Source organism: Nipponia nippon, unplaced genomic scaffold (assembly GCF_047370975.1).
Source record: "Nipponia nippon isolate SJK-2023a ecotype South Korea unplaced genomic scaffold, ASM4737097v1 scaffold_1, whole genome shotgun sequence".
Classification (NCBI taxonomy): Eukaryota; Metazoa; Chordata; class Aves; order Pelecaniformes; family Threskiornithidae; genus Nipponia; species Nipponia nippon.
Genome location: NW_028262290.1, coordinates 155,515,777 through 155,536,671, shown reverse-complemented (window position 1 = coordinate 155,536,671; position 20,895 = coordinate 155,515,777). Strand labels below are relative to the sequence as shown.

At 36.6% G+C, this 20,895-nt stretch overlaps 1 protein-coding gene across 2 annotated transcripts in view; it reads left to right on the top strand.

Moving 5' to 3' along the window:
* Positions 1-20,895, top strand: part of WDR37 (WD repeat domain 37) — a 48,904-nt gene that overhangs the window by 10,406 nt on the left and 17,603 nt on the right. For both annotated transcript variants that reach the window (XM_087729624.1, XM_087729633.1), the window contains 9 exons: positions 3,192-3,288; positions 5,858-5,953; positions 6,122-6,186; positions 11,444-11,579; positions 13,005-13,076; positions 15,228-15,272; positions 18,544-18,620; positions 19,983-20,220; positions 20,754-20,895. In XM_087729624.1, coding sequence (XP_087585750.1) covers positions 3,192-3,288; positions 5,858-5,953; positions 6,122-6,186; positions 11,444-11,579; positions 13,005-13,076; positions 15,228-15,272; positions 18,544-18,620; positions 19,983-20,220; positions 20,754-20,895 — 968 coding nt within the window. The remainder of the gene's footprint in view (positions 1-3,191; positions 3,289-5,857; positions 5,954-6,121; positions 6,187-11,443; positions 11,580-13,004; positions 13,077-15,227; positions 15,273-18,543; positions 18,621-19,982; positions 20,221-20,753) is intronic.

Here is a 20,895-nt window from a genome sequence, read left to right as displayed (position 1 = left end):
CTATTGTCAAATTGACTATGCAATGTTAATGTGGGCCTGGCAAAGATGATGCAAAACTTGATTTTTATCAGAGAGGTGGTTTGAAATACTAACAGTCTTTGGCTATGAGAAACCTCACTTTCTGGACTCTACAGATACTCTGAAGGGAAAACCTTGTGGTTTCTCGGTGTTGTGACATATTTTTAAAATTTTTCTTAATTGAATCTATTATTCAGTAAATTGCAGTGTTAGCTTTCTGGGAACTAACGGAGCCCAAGTTGTTGCTTCTAGTTGTCTAGAAGTTGAAGAATGTAAGTACTTAGATAGAAAACCATTCACGCATTTGGACTATTGGCAGCCTTGCTTCAGGAAAGGAGTGAAGGGCAGCTGAGAGGTCAAGGCATGCTGTCACTTCTGTGTAGTAAACCAAAATTTTCAGCTGTTTTAGTATTTCTTACCAAATTCTGTAAGTGTATTATGCTGTAATATGCAAATGTTTTAGATGTTTTATCTTTCATTTTATTTAATTATTTTGACCTTTAACCTTAAACAGCCAGTGGCAGATTCTAACGAGTAGGGAGTATTAATGCCCCTTCACAGTGGAGCTGTAAACCGCAGGAGATCTAGATAAGTACTTTTGCAGATAGACAGATAACATTATTACATGGTATTTTAATAAGCTAATTTAAATAATGCCAACTTTAAAGAGAGTAAAGGAAGTGGATGCGTTTTACTCTGCTGGTTACTTTAGGACACGTTTAGATTTGCTTATGCTTTCAGGCTCTGAGAAGTGGATTGAAAACCTTTCCTATGTCTCCTTTTCTGTTTCAAAAGTTGTAGGATAAGTTAGTTTCTTCCATAACCTTGCTGTATGGAATTATTGGGTAATTGAATCAGAAATAATTCTTCTAATTTCAGTGTTTCTTTAATAGTGTTTCATTTGTATAGTGCTCTTGTTTAATCAATTTTGTTTCAAGTTGGTGTTAATTGAGATCTGTTTCACATTCTGGTTGACTGTGAATGTGAACAAAAGTACTGTCTCAAGGGAGATGCAGATGAAGATGCAGAAAGGAATGTCCTAGGGGGACATAAGGAGCATAGTACCACTTCTTTCAGCACAGTGCCACAGCTTAAAGTAGCTGTGAAACTGGTGTAAAACCAAATTATGCACAAAGCAGATGTGCTCTGTGTCATGGCTATTAGTGGTTTCTCTTGCTCTTCTCTTTAAAATTGATATTCAGAAATAACATATAAAATCGGGATCATGGTAGGCTTTTCTCATTGTTTCTGAAGACAATCATCTTGACTGTGCGAACCAAAATGTGAGCGAGATTAAATTCTGGTTGTTTAGATGCTGACTTGGTGGAAGGCGCATACTGCCCTCTGATGGCTAGTATGCACATGCTTCTTCCTAATTCAGTCGGTTTATAGGAATGGAACCAATTTCTTTTGGTTTGGGTTTGCTGGAACACTTAAGAATAAAACAAGCTATAATCATCCTTAAACTTGCATTGAATAATGAAGTTTGCTGGAATTTGGGTGGCGTCCTGTGCTAACATTTGTACTCCCATTCTAGTAATGCTTCTTCTGTACTTCTAGAACCGACATAGTGGTTTGTGCTGTGGCAGAAGCTGACTCAATTTCTTTTTTTGCTCATAGCTGATGATTTCAAGATTTTGAAATTACAGACTTTTACTTTGTTTAAACAAAGTAGAAGTTGCTGATAGGCACATTCCCTGTATATTTGATAGATGAACATTGATATATTAATAATATGGTATACATGATACCATATTAATTTCACTTTGAAAATTGGTAACTTGTTTCCTTGCATAGATATTTCTCAGTTTTTGAATACAGCTGCATTATTTACAGGTTTGTCCATTAATAAGATGTTGTCTTACTGAATTCTGAGATGACTGGTTAGATGCGCTACAAAGGAGTAGTTGAGCTTTTTCATTGTTAGGGTAAGGCTCAGTTAAGTGGAAACTTCTTTTAAAAAAAAGTTTATAGCTGGCTATCTAGATAAATAATAAGTGCAGTAAGCCAACTTACATATTGTGGTCCACCAGCAACTGAAGAATAGGACAGGTTTAGTAGAATTCATTTACGTAGTGAGCAAGGACGGTTCGTCCTTTGATCCATACTGGTAGTTGATTAATTGATTATAGTTATTAGACTATGACCATATTTTCTCCTTTCTACTTTGCCATTTTTTAGTAGGATGCTGTGCTTAAAATTTTAAGATGTTTGTTAGTACTAGGTTCTCAGTGTACTGCAGTCAGTTGTCTTCTGCTTTACTCACTGTCTGCTTAACAGTGTTTGATATCAGAATCATTGATATAGTGAGAACCTTGACTCCCAACAGAAATCAATACTTACTTGTTTTGGAGGTGGTATGCATTTGTTCAGGGAAAATATAGTGCTGATCTCTGTTTTATAGGCAGATTAATAAAATTTAAATAACTTGCCAACAGAAACTTGTGGTCAAGCTGTGTATTGAGCTCAGATCATACAAATCCTGTGTCAGCGGTTTTATTACATACTTGTTTTTGTGCCTTGGAATTGCTATGTTGATTATGCTGAAGAAAAAAAATCAGCCCTCCTCTGTGAATTTGCTTCAAAATGTTTTCTTTGAAGAGGAGATGCTTGAATAATATCTGGGGAGGGAAAGATTAGAAATTGCAGTTTCCTTCACACTTTGTTGTGGTTAGTGACAACAGTAGGTAGATGTTAAAAATATGTTTGAAAGGTTAGTTTGTCTCAAGCTTTAGTAATAAGGTGCTTTGTGATGGCAACTTCCTAGTCTAATGCATAGTCAACTTCTGAATTACTTTGTCAACCAAAGGTATTCTTTCTTCTTGAACTGGAAGCACCTTCACATTATACTATAAATTTTTTTTTCAACCTTTTTTCTTTAATGAGTTGTACATGTACCTTGGTTTTATAATTTATCTCTAGTAAAAACAAAAAAAACCATGATTTGAATTCTGTCTGTATGTATGTAAGACATAAGAAAGAGTATGTAAAATGAATAATTTTATGATGCACAGAGCTTTTTGCTTTTGGTTTTGTGTTCTACACTAGCAGTAGTTTTAATTTCTCTCCTTGCTGGGAGATAGAGAAAACTGCTAAAATCAGTTTAAGATTGAAGGGTAACTACAGAAAATATAGGTGAAGAAAAATATACACCACAATATTTTGCCTTCTAGGATTCTAAACTACCATCTTCTGTCCGGAATACACTGCTTGAACTTTTTGGACAAATAGAGCGGGAGTTTGAAAACCTGTATATTGAAAATTTGGAATGTGAGTATCTATTTTTTTCCAGCAACTTACGAATTGTTTGGATTTAGGATAAAGTGCTAATTAAGGCACTTACCTTGGATACTGTAGTGTAATTACTGTAGCTTTTCTGTGAGGAGTTTAGGAATTGTTTTGAACTAGTAGCCAAAGATGGGGTTTGTACCTTTTCAGAAAAATCACTTTCTTAGCTCTTTGACACAAGTAGTGAGAACTGATGTACGTCATCCTCCTTGACTCTTAGGCAAAGAAAGTGAAGTGGCTGTCTCCTTGTTGTTGTAGGCTCTGATACTGCCAGAATAACATGGCACGTAACTCTGTTCAGCCATTGAAGTTTGTGGCTTTGTTGTATATTTACAGGCTTAATTTTAATGACATAATATTAGTAAATAAAGTTGGAAAAGTGTCTTACTTGAAAAAGTGTAAAATATGGTGGGTTTGGATCATGCTACTTAGTACATTGTATAACCAGCACCTGCAACTGTTAATGAATTTTGAAGTCAAGCACTCGGATAAATATTCCAGGTGTATCTACAAAAAATGTTATTTGTTTAATGACAGTGCAGTCATATGGTAATGTAAGTGATCCAAGGTGAGGTAAGAGGATCCAAAGTAACACAGGCGGTCATGCAGTAAAGCCTCTGCTCAATTTTCCTTGCTGGATTTTGGAAGCTGTGTTGCATGGCTTGGCTTCTGAATTGTAGAATCTGTCTGGTTTGGCTCCACATCAATTTTTTTTTCACACCTAATCTGTTCCCACAGTTAAACCAAACACTCATGTTAAAAAAAAAAAATGTTCTTGTGTGCTTTTTGAAAATGTGCTGGCTTTTTATTCTCTTAAAACCTGAAATTATGTTGGTTAAAGGCTATCATCAACACTACACATTTTTCAGTGACAATTTGCACAACTGAGCTCTCAGCCTCCTGCTGAGAAGTTGACTCGTAGCAAGAAAAGTAGGGATCCCCCACCTCAAACTTCAAAAATGTTTATCAGAAAACAAGTGGTGAATTTGTCTGTACCGTCCAGAGTATGATTATTTTCCTTCCATTCCATTTCTGTTTCTTCTTCATCTTTCTTCTTCACCTTGCAGTTCTAGTTCATTCCTGGCCTTTGTGATCTCTTTCCACCCCTCTGACAATTTCTAAGTTTTTCTCTTCTGATGCTCAGTCTGTTATTTATTGTTCTTGGTCTAATTCCTACATTAGTGTTGCGGTTACTGTATGTAGAGAATCTCAGTTTTTTCCTCCCTGGCTTTTCATACGTTCCCTTTCCCTTATTACAACTTATTTCTAGTTTCTTCCTTTTCTTATCCCTTCCAGGCTTCAGTCTTAATCCTTTCAGGCAATTCTTCTGTCTGCTTGGCTGGTTTGTTTCAGTCATCTGTTCCTACAAGCCTGTCTCTTTCTTTACTTCTCTTTCATATTGTCTGTGTTTTATAGAAGTTTAGGTTTATGTGACTGAGAACACAGGAGAGAGAATCTTGCTTTGCTCACTTCAAGCACTTGGATGTGGTATGGAGTGTAAACTGACTTTTCTAGTGCTTAGAACTGAGACTTCAGTGAATTTCTCAGAAATGGCAAAGATCGTACTCCTGACGGGTCACATTCTCCCACATTTCAAAGCCTGGAAGTGAATGACTTTTTTTAAAGAAGTCCTAAGAATTTGTGGAAAGACAGACCTAGACTTATTCTCAAGAACAGTGAAAAACTTCTTGGTTAAAGCCTCTCAATAAGATTTCACCTGAGCAGAACACTGAAAGAGTATCAGCCCAGATTTTGAGAAAAAAACTGTAAGCAAGCCACTGAAAATGTTCTTTATAAAGTGAAGTTGAGCAACTTTAAACCAGCTCAGCCACTGGAAATCATTTACAAGTACCTGATTTGTTTTAGCTATGCCATCGCTCTGTCTTGTGTTGAAACAGCACTGGTAAGAGTTATAAATAATTGTTAGAAAAGCTTATTCTTGTTACAAATACATACTTTGTCTGATGTACAATGAGAATATTTTGATTGTATTTAGTGTTTCTAAAACACTTGAATGTAAAATGTATATGTCATTCTATGTTTTTTAATGTATTTCAAAGTATAAAAATATACATTTGCTGCACTACCTTACTGAAACTCTAACAGTAGACAGGCATTCAGGGGAGAATGCTATTTCATGTTTAATAAAGTCTTTGTCAAGAAATAACATACTAGTTCGGTGGCGAAAATATTTGTGATACTGCAAGTTTTCTGTCTTCTGTTGGATTTAATTCAGTGTGGGTGTGCCATGTATTTCACAGAAGCTGTTTTGTTAATCCTTAGCCACATTTACTAGTAAAAGTAACAGTAATTAGAAGCCACTAATACTTTCCTTGGAATCTGGGTCAAGGTTGATCTCTGGCAAATTTAGCATGAGTCTTGTTTTATGTCTTGGTGAGACCTGTTTTTGTAGAATCACAGCTGATCTCTTTTCCTGTCCTTAGCATAAAATAGATTACTTACTAACCATAACAATTCTGAAATAGTATGTTAATGATGTTGTTAATGATACTCAATTTTTTGTATTAATGTGAATTTTTGTTATTGTTAGTACGTAGAGAGATTGATACGCTGAATGAGCGTTTAGCAGCTGAAGGACAGACAATTGATGGAGCTGAACTGAGCAAAGGACAACTGAAAACAAAAGGTAAGAGAACCACAAAGAATCTTAAATTAGTATTTTTTAATTTATTTTTTGTGTACTTTGCTTGCCAAAACTTAGAATCTTATTGAAGGGAATTAATACCAGTTACTTATACAAATGAACTAATGCTGTATTTAAAATATCTTCCTCTGAATTTATTTGTCTCAACAGCCAGTCATAGTACCAGTCAGCTTTCTCAGAAATTAAAGACAACTTACAAGGCATCTACTAGCAAGGTATGAGACAAATTAAACCTCTACTCATCAATGTGTACTAACACGGCTGTCTTTAAGTTGGAAATTGTGGTTTCTTTAAGCAGAGTAGTGCTGTTCTTTAAGTAAACCTGTCTCATGAGGAACAGTATCTTTATCTTGGACTCATCAGTTACTCATTACTTCAACCACACTATATGACATTTGTACAATAATTGCTCACCTTTTTTAAAGAATGAATGTTGGAGGGGAGAGAGTGTGTGCACATGTGTGTATATGGGATTACTCTTGTAAAGAGAACTAAAAAAAAATTCAATTTAATGAGGGGAATAGAGAACTTAGTAGGTAGTGAGTTTCTGAATAAAGATGTGGGTACTGCAGTTGAAATGGGGATTTAAGTAGGCATCTATATATGTACTATTATAGTTTTTTGTGGGTTTTTAAAATTACGTTTTAGCTGTGACACTGGAGTGGTTTGTTTCCCTTATGTTGGAAGCCTTGCAAATTTGTAGCTAGCGATCTTTTTTTGCCTGTTCTCTTAGTGCAGTTACCCTTTCTGATGTTTTTCATTTTGCACATCTGCATCTGTCTGGTATTTTTGTTTTCCTCTTTCTCTACCCTTTTACGATTTTCATAGAGAGTTTACTTGCTGCTCTTTTTGCTCTCTCAGGCTCATTTCATGATGCATTTGTAAGGGTAAATGAAATGTGAGGAAACCACAGTGGGATCTGGTACGAGAGCCAGCTATATAAGCAGCTCTGTGCTGACCTGTATTGCAGGCTAATGTGTGGTTATGGAATGACTATAGGTCTCTTGGAAATAGTCTGAAAGTTTGAGAGTAAGAGTAGTATGGTGAAATAGGTCTAAGTTACTGTGTTTTATTTGGTCTCCTTTTTATGTTATTGTTTCTCAAACTTTCTTGTTTACTCTTGCCAATCTGATGCATAGAGGTTCCTCTTCCTTTTTCTTAGGAGTTAATGACTTAGGAATTCTTTAGTGAGGCCACTTAAATAGGGACAACATGATATTAATAGGGATAATATAGTTTTAGCACACCTACTATGTAGTTATGAATTAGTCCTTTCTCTAGTGTAGCATCGGGGTTTTTGTTGGTGGGTGTTTTTGTGGGTTTTGTTTTGTTTTGGTTTGTTTTTTTTTTTTTTAAGGCTGGTGTTAAATGCTTGTCGTCTTCTACTTGCTTGCAATGTAGTGCTCATATTCTTTCCCAGGCAAGGCAGGCAGACCTCACAACTTCAGCATGGGAAGCTGGGAAGTATGGGGTGGAGACTTGTGGGTAACTGCTTTGCTTCCCAGTGTTCTGATATGCATGCACAGCAAAGCAGTCATGAGTAGCGGAACATGAAGAATTTAATACTTTGTTATAGACATTGTACATATCTATTTCATCAATCAATAACCAACAGATGTGTGAATGTGCTGATATATTTCTTTCCACAACTTTGAGTTTACTGGGGGGTAGAGAGGAGAGCTGAGGGGAATGATAAAGTTGAAAGCATCTCTCTCCAGTTTGTTCTTTGAAACCTTTCTGTACTTCATAGGAGTGGCTTTATGTCGACTGCTTCTTCCTTCCTATGCTGAAGAGTCAAAGCTGCAACATTTTGTTTCTTGACCCACAAAGATACTATAGCCAGAAGTCAGGAAAGACTATAACTAAGTTTCTAACAAATGATTTTCTGTCTGTATCCTCACTGGATGCAGTTAGAGTTCCCTAATACACTGTCTGAGAAAATGACATTTGAATTCAGAGTTTTAAGAGTTCAGCAGCTTTGAAATTCTGTATGTCTGTATTTATGAGCACTGAATGAACAATGCTGTTAACCAAAAATGGGTTGTGTTCCAAACACAGTGGGGTAGTGGATTGCAACTTTTCTCTTCAGCCCATCCTTTATACTGTTACTGTGTGCCTAATTTAAAAATTGTCAGAAGTCTGTTTGGTTTTTTTATTTTTTATTTTTTTTCTTTTTTCCCTGTGGGTAATTAGAAGAGACTTAAGTTTTACAAACCGATTGTTTTGTGTAATTGCATGCAATTACATTTTTCTGACTGCCAACCTATGAAGAGTTTAGGTTTGTTCTGAAAAGAGCTTTCATTATTTGCTTGTTCTAATGAGAAAGCTGACCTTTGACTGCTTTAATATTGGTAAAACATGCTAAGACTAAAGCAATTTGTTCATTTTCTTGGGGAAAATGCTGAGGTAAACATGCTTAATTCAAGTCCTTCATAGAAAATTCCCATACCTGGATACTTTTCGTCCCTTAGCTGAGTTAGGAGTCTGAGTATTAAGTTGGCAGAACTCATATCAGAAAAAGATGCTTTTAGCAGCATGAGTTATCCACCAGTGTCCAAATCCTGAAGAGACAGAATAGATTTAGTGCTTGGTACTCTAAAAATAATTTTCTGTATATGTTAATGGCCAAGGTCCTGTAATTTAACTGCAGTTGTTTGTAGATGCAGGAAATGCTAGATGAAATTCATGTTTTGATGTTAACAAGGTGTTCTTGCTGATATTAGCAATCTCTGGCTGTGACAGTTGTTAATACATCAGGAAAACATTAACAGTTTATGCAGAATCCTAAAATAAACTGAAATGATATGACTCGCTCCATCATAAACTAAGGTCCAGGATCTCTGATTCTTTTGGATGAGGAAAAGGACTCATAAAGGAAGGTATTTCTTCACTCAGCAGTTGAAGGGAATAAAACTTTTTGGAAGATGTGGTTTTTGACCTCACTGCTTAATGTTACTCCAGAGGAAATTCCGTTGTTCAGTCACAGTGTAACGCTGCTGGACTGGTCCTGAGTTGGCCAAGTTTTCATTCTTATTTCTAATGTGTCCCATCTGCTTAAGAGGCATTTTTACAGAGTATTTCAATTTGTTTGCCATGCAATTGTTTCAATTTGTATTCAGTTTTCAATTGTTTACATGTTAAACAATTGTTTCCTTATTAACAAATCTCTGTATAGAAGGAAGTACATGAAACTGTATGGATTTAAGAAAGAGGACAGACAAAGCTGAAACGCACTCAAGATATGATTATCCAGTTGTTTGCATTTGTATATGATAACCTGAGATCTGCTGAAGTTATTTTAAGAACTTTCTGCAGTGCAGAGGCCTCTTTTTAGCAAGTTGCATGTTATCTAACTATTTTCTTTCCTTTCTTGGCAAATTGTTTATGTATGGTTAAGGAACCAAGAAGTAATCCAGGCACTATATAGTTTATGTGATTACTGGTAAGTGAAGTGAGGGACAGCAAAAAAGAAAGAAGGAAAGAAGAAAAAAATGTGTAGAAAAAGTGGGCATTGAATAGGTATCTATATCTGGATATTTAGTGTTAGGTAGTGTTCTTGAACTTTTATCTTCTGTGTGTTCATTCAAGACTGCTGATACTCCAAAAGGAGTTTTATAGCTGTGCCATTAAATGATCAATGAAACCACTGTCCAGCAGTTTTGGAAAATGTGTGCTTGTTGATGAGTAGGAGATAGTTTCTCCTAGAAAACTTTTGCATGAGGATTTGACTCAACGTTAGAAAGGCAGAATGCAAGCATAGTTCGAATGTGGGGTTGTGAGTTGAAAAACTTCAAGTTTGGAATTTGAGTTGAGTGCTGTATTAGTCCTTAACTGTTTACTTAATTCTGCTGCTCCACTTCTCATACATGACTCTTATTTAGTTTAAGAACTATATTTAATGTGAAAGTTGCATCTGTAGGATTGCATTCAAGGCCTATGAAACTCTGCAGTATGGTTGAACTAATGATCTTTACCATTAACCCATTTTCTTTTCAATGCATCCTTAATGATTGTTCCTTCTTCTGCTGTGAAACCGAAATGTGTATTAGCTGTTCATTTGGAATTCAAATAGGGCATTATCATGTCATCATTGGAAAGTTGACATGCTCAGAATTTGGAATGCTCTTGCAGATATTCGTTAACTTTTAAAAACCTTTGTGGAAGTAATTTGCTTTAATGGCATACTTAAGACCTTCTTTTTTGAAACCAAAAATGAATGGGATTTTAACCTTAGTTCATTGTATCTGAAATGCAGACTTAATTAATTTTCTAACTTTTACTAAGCTGTAGATAAGTCTTAACGTGATTTGTGTTGAAGCATTTAAAGATTTTGACTTAACCGGTTAGATAAATACCTGCCCATAATTGCATGCAGAGGAAAACATGGATAAATGGAAGTCTTCTTTTTGTTTTAGTTTTAACAAAGCTTTTCAGATAGTCTTTCTCAAAGAACAGTTACGAGCTTCAAGACTTGTGGCGTAAAAATAGGGTGTTTTTAACAGTGGTTTTTCTTGTTGAAGTCATCTTTCACCACTCTTGATTTCAGTTGTCTCTGGAAGTGTTCCAGCAAGAGAAACTTTTTCTTTTTTTTTAAATATTGCACTCCCCTTTCATCTGAAAATGCAGAATTTCTGCAGTTCGGTTCCTTTCTGTAGATAATGAGTGTTTTCAGCCTTCCTGTACTATAATGCCTTGTAGTTTTACCATTTTTGGTAGGCTTTTTCTTCCTTTCATTTTGTATTACTTATGCACATACTAATTTGGATTTAATGAGTCTTCTCTATCTTCCCCTAATAGCATTGACTTTAAGGGAATGTGCTTATCAAATGTTTAGATGAGTTTGACGTATCGTTAAAAAAAAAAAGCTTTGTTACACAAATAAACTGGCATATGCTCTTAGGTTAATCTTTGATTTGATTAGGTTCGTGCAGTTTTGAAGAAAAACAGCAGTGAGTTTTAAATGGGAATGTTTCTGGATTTTACTATAATTATGTAATATGTGCATTTTTTTCAAAGACATTACAGTGGATAACATGGACTGTCTTTAAGTTATCAGATGTACTTGTGTGGGAATAGGCAAGGGAAGTTTTGAGGTGTGGTGTGTTGGTATTTTTGTTTGTTTGTTTGTTTGTTTTTTATTAATTATAATCCTTTACCCAAATTGAATGGGAAGGGCATACTGCATTTGTATAACTCATGGCTCCAATGAGATTGCATTATTGTAGTACAGAATAGTTTATCTTGCGTTCTGTAAAAAGCAGGGTGTTATTAAAAAAGAAAAAAAGAAATTAAGAGGTATGTTTGCATCCAAACTCACTTTCCTACCATCAAATGTCAAATTTTTTACAATAGTGAACTGTCAGAACACTGAAGAATTATTATGAAAAAGTTAGCATCTATTTGTATTTGTGAGATAATTCCTTAATCTTGGGTCAATGTGGAAAAAAAATGTTGGTCTCTCTACTATTTCAGATTGTATCCAGTTTTAAAACTACAACATCAAGGGCAATCTGTCAACTGGTAAAGGAATATGTTGGCCACAGGGATGGTATTTGGGATGTCAGTGTCGCGAAAACTCAGCCAGTGGTGTTGGGAACTGCATCTGCTGGTAAAGTTTTGTGTTGCTTGAATCTTTAGAAAATTCTGGTTTAGACCCTAAGCTATAGCAAATGTAGATCAAAAGCATACTGGAATACTTAGCTGCACACTGAAAGAGCTGATTTAAAGAAGTTCAGTAGCTGAAAAATTCTTTAAATTGCAGTTTCCTTGAAATGTATTTAGCCTTTAGAAGGTTCAGGAGTCCTTGTTGATCTTTCTAAAGCATGTGCCAGATAACTTCCATGCAGGTCCTGCTCTTAGGGTCAGCTCTAGCCTGTCTGATGGTGTAAATGGGTGGGTTGGGGAGCTGCTTGCTTGGAGAGGTCTCTTGCACAGAATACTATACTGTTGTATACAGAGATCCCCATAGACTTCCTACTGTGGTATTGTTTAGCCTTTGTTTTATAGAAGCCGTAGACTTAGTCATAATTTGCATATTCTTGTATTCTTACGTTTATCCGGCTTTTGCCTAAGGATCTACGGGCAACTAAATATCTTAATTTTCAGATCGTATGTAACTTACTAGACTCCTTCCTCTCTACTTAAGAGAGGGAACAGGTACTAATGAGTAAGTCACTAAATCTACCATGATCCAAAAATCAGTCTAGCGTCTTGTGTGGATTTGGAAAATGATTAGGGGAATAAACCATAACCAGTCAGAATTGGTCAGTTTGAAGTGACAGTCTTTTGAAACTGGAACAGAATCTGAAGACGCTTACTGGATGTAAATATTATGGACCAGAAACCTCTGCTTCATGAACTGAACTGTTTACCATTTTTGTGTGTCCACTGAGGGGGACGTTTTGTCGTTGTGGGGGACGTCTTGTCTTTGTCCTGATTTAACCTGGAAACAGCCATTCTCCCGTTCAGCATTAAAGTTGTCCCTACTTACAAATACTTATATTAATTATTTATTTGGAGGTGTGGCAGGGTAAAGGAGTGGCATTGGGACCGATTTCCTTTTTAAGTAAGTTTTTCTAGGGCTCTGCAGTGACCTATGTGCATTTGGGACTTCTGTGCAGGAAGTAAATAGTTTGTGCATAGAACTCTTGTTTGTAGTGACTGCCTCACTTTTTCACCACTGAATGCTTTCTGTGTTGTTTCTGAATCTCATGACACACGGTTGGAGCATTATGCATAAGTGTATAACCAAGTTAGAAAAAATATCAAAAGTAGAATTTGCCTTTCAATACTTACTGCAAATTAATCCGATTGGGACAGCACCTTCACTTTTTTGAGACATATTAAATTATAATGATAGGAAGCTTTTATATTTTATACGTAAGGTAATAATCAAGAGGAGATGATTTCTTCTACATTTGAAGTCTTTCATATGGTATGCTCTGCATTTGAAGATAACTTGTTTGTTGAATTGGTTAAAAATGAAAAACATACGTTTGCAACAATATTTACAGCTACTTTTTAATCTTTGTAGATCACACTGCTTTGCTGTGGAGCATAGAAACAGGGAAGTGCCTTGTCAAGTATGTAGGGCATGTCGGATCAGGTAAGATAAGGGCATGTTGTGAAAACTGGAAACAGAGTGTGTTTGGGAGGGGGAAATGTGTTTTGGACATCTACAGAAATATTTATTGTGGTTTCACTTGCAGGTTTGCCAACACCATTAACAAGTCAATTGTGAAGTTCCATTAATCCTCATAGAGAGAATATTTTATACTTTAATTCTTTCTTAGAGAGGCATATTTACAGTTCTGTAAATGCTACATGAATAAACAAGTCCATATAAAGAAATTTACAGGCACAGTTACGACACTCAGAAGTTAAATGTCAGAACTCATTGAGGTCTCATGCATACGCAGAACAAGAGAAGCATATATAATAAGAAATGAGCTGTTTTGCAGAATGTGTGTTATATTTGGGATACAAGATACAGGTGCTGGGTGACCATCTATTTGCACTTCTTTGTTTAATACATGATCCCATATATAATTTGTTGCATAGTATTAAAATCTTGTTTTGAAGACAGTTAATTCAATGTAAGCATTTGTCTTCCTCTATACCAATATGAATATTTCAGAAACTGTTTTTAAACCCCTCCTTGGGTGGAGAGGTGCAGTGTAGTAAGTGTTTTTGATGTTAATCTTAATTTTTGGTGTCTCATTTGACAAGCACCTGATTAGCCTCCTTCTATCTCATAACGGGTTACAGTATAGAGTTTTATAGACCAAAGTAGAGAGATTTTCCATAGCTTTACCTTGCTGTTGAGAGTTGAGCACTTTGAGTGATCGTACCCTGGAGTGTAGAGTCATGCACCCAGAAAATGAGGAATGCAGTTATTGACCTGGTCTGTTTGGTTAAGTAATTCAGGTAGCACATCACATGAACTTTGTGGCAAAGATACAAATAGAATTAAGTTCTCCAGAGAGTGGTCAGCTGCTTCAACCATAAGTTCTACTTTTTTTTTTTCCTGCTGTATGACTTCTAGCTCCTACAGCACAAAGATACTAATAGATAGATGCATAGAAACAACAGGTAACGCTTTAATTTGTTCAGATATCTCGGGTTGCTTGCTGTGTGGAGAGGGTACCTTTAGCCTCCAGAAAGTCACATTTATAAACTCCAATCACTTGCATTTTTTCATGCCAGTAGTTGTTTGTGTGTGTTTTTTTTAATTGCTATTTGGATAACCATGAAAATAAAAAAAGCTCTCACCTGCATTTAAACAGTTGTATGTAAACAAAGTTAAAAATTATGTGAAATTTATATACCCCATAATTTGTAAAAATGATATGAATTTATATAATTATAGAAAAAAACGTAATTTTAATTTAGTAAAAATTTTCTTTACTTGTTTATGTTTGACAGTTGATTTGAAATGGAGCAAAGGTGTTGGGTGTCAGCAGCTGGTGCACTGTCGAGTTTGTTCAGTGTGAACAATTTAAGGAGTATCTTCTTAAACTCATTACACCATGCTCTCCTGACAAACATAAGCATCTATTTTACTTGTATGATGGATGAAAATGATTTCTAAGTTCTTTCATGAAGAACTGTTGAAGAGAAGCTTATGGATTTTGCAAATGAAAGTGCTTAGTAATGAAAAGTAATTGAATCTTATGCACTGAAATTAAAAATGAAGAAGAGCTTTGTAGGCTGATAGAATTCTTGCAGGACTATTTTAAAACAATCATGTTTTGATTACATATGGTTGCCAGACTGAGATCTAATTTGTTTTATTTGCATTAGGTTTTTAGGCATTTGTTCTTGCAATCTTAAGCAATAATCAGAAAGTTGATGGTCATATATAGTGAGTTTTGATTATGTTAGAAATAGTTATGAATACTTAAATTCTCATTATGGAAGTCCAGAGCATGATCTCCTGTCAGCTTTCACATGATTATTTGAATGTGGTTTGTTTATCCTCTATAACATGAAATACTTGTACTGGATTCAGTAAATAACTTGCTAGAAAATATGTATTGTTGTGTAATCAACTATAGCTGCTGTCCTTGATGCTACGTAGGTTTAGGTACTCCAATAAAATACCTTTGTGCTTTGTCTCACCTAAGAGATTGCTATGCTACAAAAAATTACTTAAAACTGAAGACTTCTTGATTTTTTTTCAATGCTTTTAATGACAAAACATTGTGAAATAATTATTTTAGTATACTCACTTAAAACTTTACTTTGTTTTGCACAGTAAATTCCATAAAGTTTCATCCAACTGAGCAAGTGGCTCTTACAGGTATGTAAAGTTTTTTCATATGCTGAGTATGTTAGTCATGATGGAAAAATAAGTGTCATTTGCTAGCATCTCTTTGGTTGTAGCCCCTCTTCCTACTGCTTTGTCAGTATCCTTGTTGACTGAATTATTTTTATATTTTATGGCATAACAAATGTGAGCTAGATCTTTCCATCTGTGTTTGTCATATCATTGTCATTTGTGCTTACCTGCTCCAAACCAGACACTTAAAATCATACATCAGCTGAATGTTCACAAGTCCATGGGGCCTGATGGGGTTCATCCCAGAGTACTGAAGAGGCTAGTGGATGTTACGGCAGGACTGCTCTTGGTCATCTACCAAAGGTCTTGGGAGTCTGGGGAGGTCCCTGCTGACTGGAAGCGAGCCAATGTTATTCCAATCTACAAGGGTGTGAGAGGAGACCCAGGGAACTACAGACCTGTTAGTCTAACCTCGGTTCCTGGAAAAATTATGGAGAAGATTGCACTGGGTACTCTTGAAAGGCATTTAAAGAATAATGCAGTCATCAGGCACAGTCATCATGGGTTCACAAAGGGAGGGTCCTGTTTAACTAATTTGATATCCTTCTGCGATAAGGTCCCCTGCCTAGTGGATGAAGGGAAGGTGGTGGTTGTAGTTTTTCTGGGTATTAGTAAGACTTTTGATACTGCCCCTCACAGCATCCTTCTGGACAAGTTGTCCAGCTGTGGGATGAGGGGATTCACGGTTTGTTGGCTGAAGAACTGGCTGAAGGGCAGAGCTCAAAGGGTTGTAGTGAATGGGGCTACAACTGGCTGGCGACCCATCACCAGCGGTGTTCCTCCAGGGTTCAATGCTAGGGCCAGTCCTGTTCAACACGTTTATCAACGATCTGGATGCAGGCATTGAATGCACCATTAGCCAGTTTGCTGGTGATACCAAACTGGGAGGTGCTGTTGACTCTCTTGAGGGACAGGAGGCCTTGCAGAGGGATCTAGATGGAGTGGAGCATTGGGCAGTGATTAATGGGATGAAATTTAACAAGTCCAAATGCCGGATTCTGCACCTAGGACGGAGTAATGCTGGGCACAAGTATAAACTGGGAGAGGAGTGGCTGGAGAGCAGCCCTGCAGAAAGGGATCTGGGGGTGCCGGTTGACAGCAGGCTCAGCAGGAGCCAGCAGCATGCCCTGGCAGCCAAGAGGGCAAGCCTCATCCTGGGGTGCATCAAACAGCATCACCAGCCGGTCAAAGGAGGTGATGATCCCACTGTATTCAGTGTTGGTGTGTCCCCACCTTGAACACTGTGTGCAGTTCTGGGGCCCACAATTTAGGAAGGATGTGAAGGTCCTTGAATGTGTCCAGAGGAGGGCAACAAGGCTGGTGAAAGGGCTGGAAGGAATGGCCCATGAGGAGCGGCTAAGGACTTTGGACTTGTCTGGTTTGGAGAAGAGAAGGCTGAGGGGCGGCCTCATTGCTCTCTGCAGCTTCCTGAGGAGGGGACATGGAGAGGGAGGTGCTGAGCTCTTCTCCCTGGGATCCAGTGATAGGACACGTGGGAGTGGTTGAAAGCTGTGCCAGGGGAGGTTTAGACTGGACATTAGGAAGCATTTCTTTACTAAGAGGGTGGTCAAACACTGGAACAGGCTTCCTGGGGAGGTGGTCGATGCCCCAAGCCTGTCAGTGTTTAAGAGACATTAGGGCAGTGCCCTTAATAACATGCTTTAACTTGGTCAGCCCTGAATTGGTCAGGCAGTTGGACTAGATGATCGTTGTAGGTCCCTTCCAACTGAGATAGTCTAGTCTATTCTATCTTAACCCTTTTGAAATACATGATGTTTCCAGAAGTAAAGGAAAAGAATATTGTGATATTGAGCCTGCAGAAAAAACAGCTCGGAAATATGACTGTTAGTGTAAAGGTGTTTTCAGGACTGAGAATATCATCAGTGCAGCTTCAGGTTTGAAAACTGTCTAATGTGGTTAGTACTCTGGTTCATATGGTCCAGCAATTAGGGCACTAGCTTTGGGATTAGAGAGATCTGGATTCAATTTGCTGCTATTAGGTAAGTCATTGTAAAATGAGGATAATTATTACTGAGGTTAGAAATTAAACCACTGCTGCTTTCTCCACCTACAGTGACCACTTTAAAGGAAGGTAGGGAGTAGAATGCCTTCTGTCTAGGCTAACAATGATTTAAGTTTGGCTATTTGGATTTTTCTGTTTTCATATGGTAACTGTAGTCATTGTTTCAGTACTGTAAACAATGTTGCTATATAAACTGACTTATAAAGAACAAAAGAAACCAAACAAAGAAACAAAAGCTGCCCATAGCTAGATTTTTGTTCTTCTATTATTTTTGAGAGGTGGTTCTGCAAATTATTTCCATTGAAAGTTTTCAGGTGACCTGTTCTTCAGTGTCACTTGATTGATTTAGAACTGATTAAAATAAAAAATCTTCCTCCCTGATCCAGAATACTGACACCAGAAATAATGCAAGGTTGACCTTTCTTCTAGCCTTCTTACTTGGTCTATGAGATGCGATATTTTTCCTAGTGCTTTCATGTACATTGCACTTGCCAAATCTATGCATACTCACAACAAGCTGTTTTTCTTCTCAGTCTAGAACACTCAACACTGTACCCCCAGGTATTAGAGCATGTTTGTTCTGTCTATAACAAGGATAATCTTGAGTTTCTCCTTAGTTAATAATGGATAAGTCTATTTCAAAAACAAATTAAGTCTAAAATTAAATGGTACCTGCTGAGCTGGTGCTAGTAAACCTGAGTTGCTTAAGGCAGAAGCAGAATAGCTTCACACTAGCTCTTTTGGGTTTTTCATTAAAACCACGCTAAAAACATTTAATGAAGACATCACTGAATGAAGAGGAACCCCAGTATTTTGAGAAATAGCGAATGAAGGATAGCACCTGTTGATGTGTTCAATGCCTTCTTCATATGTTACACATTAGAACAGCAGTGATGTTCATGTTCTGATGTGTGGTATTTAAGTGGATGTTTTCACTGTAGGAGTGATTAATTTGGTAGCCACTTATATTTTGTATAATGAGTTATGTTCTTATCAGTATTGAAGCCAGGAAAGTAACTGCTGATGTTGAGACCTGCTTACCAAAAAGGTCCTAATGGTATCTGTTAGAAAAAGATGCAACTCGGACAGCGTTGCCCAAGGTAATGTTAAAGCTTGTTTTTATTGTCCATGGAAATGCCCTTATTTAGTCCGTCTGTCTCTCTCTCTGTCTCTCTCTTTCTTCCCCCTCCCTCCCTTCCCGCTGTGCAGCATCTGGAGACCAGACAGCTCACATCTGGAGGTACATAGTACAGTTGCCTACACCTCAGCCAACTGCAGACTGCAATGTAAGCAATCAACTTAGTGCAACCAAACTAATTGCACAGCAATTTCATCAGATGCAGGTTTTATGATAAGACTGAATGTTAAAATTATACATAATTTAAAAAATTACATTATTTCAGGATTGCAAAAGGTGGGATTTTAATGTTTTAGTTTAACAGATGTATTTCAGCCTTTCTTTCAAAAAAGACTTCATGTTTTCAAAGATCTATGCTGCAGAATAGAATATGCATCTGCAAGTACATGGATTGACTTTTGTTCAAGGTAGAAAACGTTAAAGTAAATGAACTGTTGAGTAAATTTTTTTTGTAATAATTCAAATCATAAATGATAATGTTCTTTTTAAGCTAGTTAAATTCTTGTAGCTTAACTTACTGAGGCATCTGTGTTGGCTGTAGTTGCTATGAATTGAAAACTGATGGTAAAGACTTGTATTTTTGGCATTTATTTAATTGTATCTTTAAATTTGATCTCTAACTGACCCTTACCACAGCACTTATCACACTATCTGACATTGTTGTCCCTAGGCTTTTATTTAGTCAGTATTTACTGTAGACAGACTGTCAAATGCTGTATTTGACTTAAAAGCTCCCTTACTAGATTGTGAAGACAAACATAGTTTATAGCATGAGTTTCGCAGTAAACTGAGTAGTGGCAAGAGATGGCTGTATAATATGAGACAGATTTCTGAATGGAGAATGTTTGATTCAGTTTATTTGATTTGACATTTCCATTTTGAAAGAGCAGTACAAATGTTATCTTGTTCACATCGAAATATCAAGAAAGAAAAGCGTATTTGTCTTGCATAAATGAAATAGGGTTCGGAGATCAACGCTTCCTGGTAAGCAAAAGAATATATTTTGCAACCAGTTTACATCAGCACTGCATGATGACAGTGTATTGACCAACAGACAAATATTGATGTCATGATTTTGATTCTAAGGGGTAAAAATACAGCTGTAAATTATTGTCTTCCCAAAGATTTAAATAGTCAGTGTCCTGTTAGATGCTTCCTACTCTTAAAAATTTAAAGGAAAAAAAGTCCCTTGATACATGTGCTGCAGTGAAACTTGAGGGTAATACAGTGAGGGGAATATGAAAGACTTACCACACAGTAAAGGGGACAAAAAGCTAAACAGTTCAGAAGAGATTTTAAAATGAAGTAGTTATTAAAACTGCATTTAACTCACTGGTATTATTCTTTCAACTAAGTTTTTGATAGTGAATATCTGAATAGGCTAGATTCTACAGACTGAAGTTGCCCACATTCACATTAAGGGGATGGGGAAGCATTTACACTGTAAAATGTAACTTAGAGACATTCCTTCCCATTTATTTTAAATCTCTTTTTCTCTTGCATTGTATAGCAAATGTCTGGAGAAGATGAAGTTGAGTTCTCAGATAAAGATGAACCTGATGGAGATGGAGATGGTTCTAGTGATTGTCCCACTGTCAGAGCCCCATTAACTTCACTCAAAAGCCATCAAGGAGTGGTCATAGCGGCCGACTGGCTCGTTGGGGGAAAGCAAGCTGTGACGGCGTCATGGGATAGGACAGCAAATCTGTATGATGTAGAGACTTCTGAACTTGTCCATTCTCTTACAGGTATTTGTTCACTCCCAAGAAGATAGATCAGTGGTTTAGTTTTATATGTGGGATTATTTGTAAATATTGAAACATTGGGAAGTTGTTTCTCTGGAGTACAATTTGAGTGTGTACAAGACTTGAGCTGCTGCTCAATATTGTAATGGTTTCTAAAATTGCAACCTTGTTAATCCTCTGACCATGAATTTGTGTTCTTTTAAGCTTGTGATATATCCTATGAAGTAGTTGTTTTTAAACTGAATGTAGCCAAATTTTAGTTCTTGCAAAATGCTTTTGCTGTGTTCATGGCATATATTAAGTAGCAATAACCTATTGCTACTTACTAATCATATGAAGTGAATAGTGGGTTTTTTTGCTTTTAAATATAATTCTTAACTTTTACAGCAGTAGTAACATTAGAGTTCAGAATGATTATTATTATTCTTTTACTATTTGGGAAAAAAAGAAAAAATCATTAGCATTTCATTCCAAGTGTATGTGGAAATGAAAAGTCTTATTTTCATTACCTTACATGTTCTCATCTGTGATTGTAGGGCATGACCAAGAGCTAACACATTGTTGTACACATCCCACCCAACGTCTTGTGGTGACATCATCACGCGATACAACCTTCCGTCTGTGGGATTTCAGAGATCCTTCTATCCATTCTGTGAATGTCTTTCAGGGCCACACAGA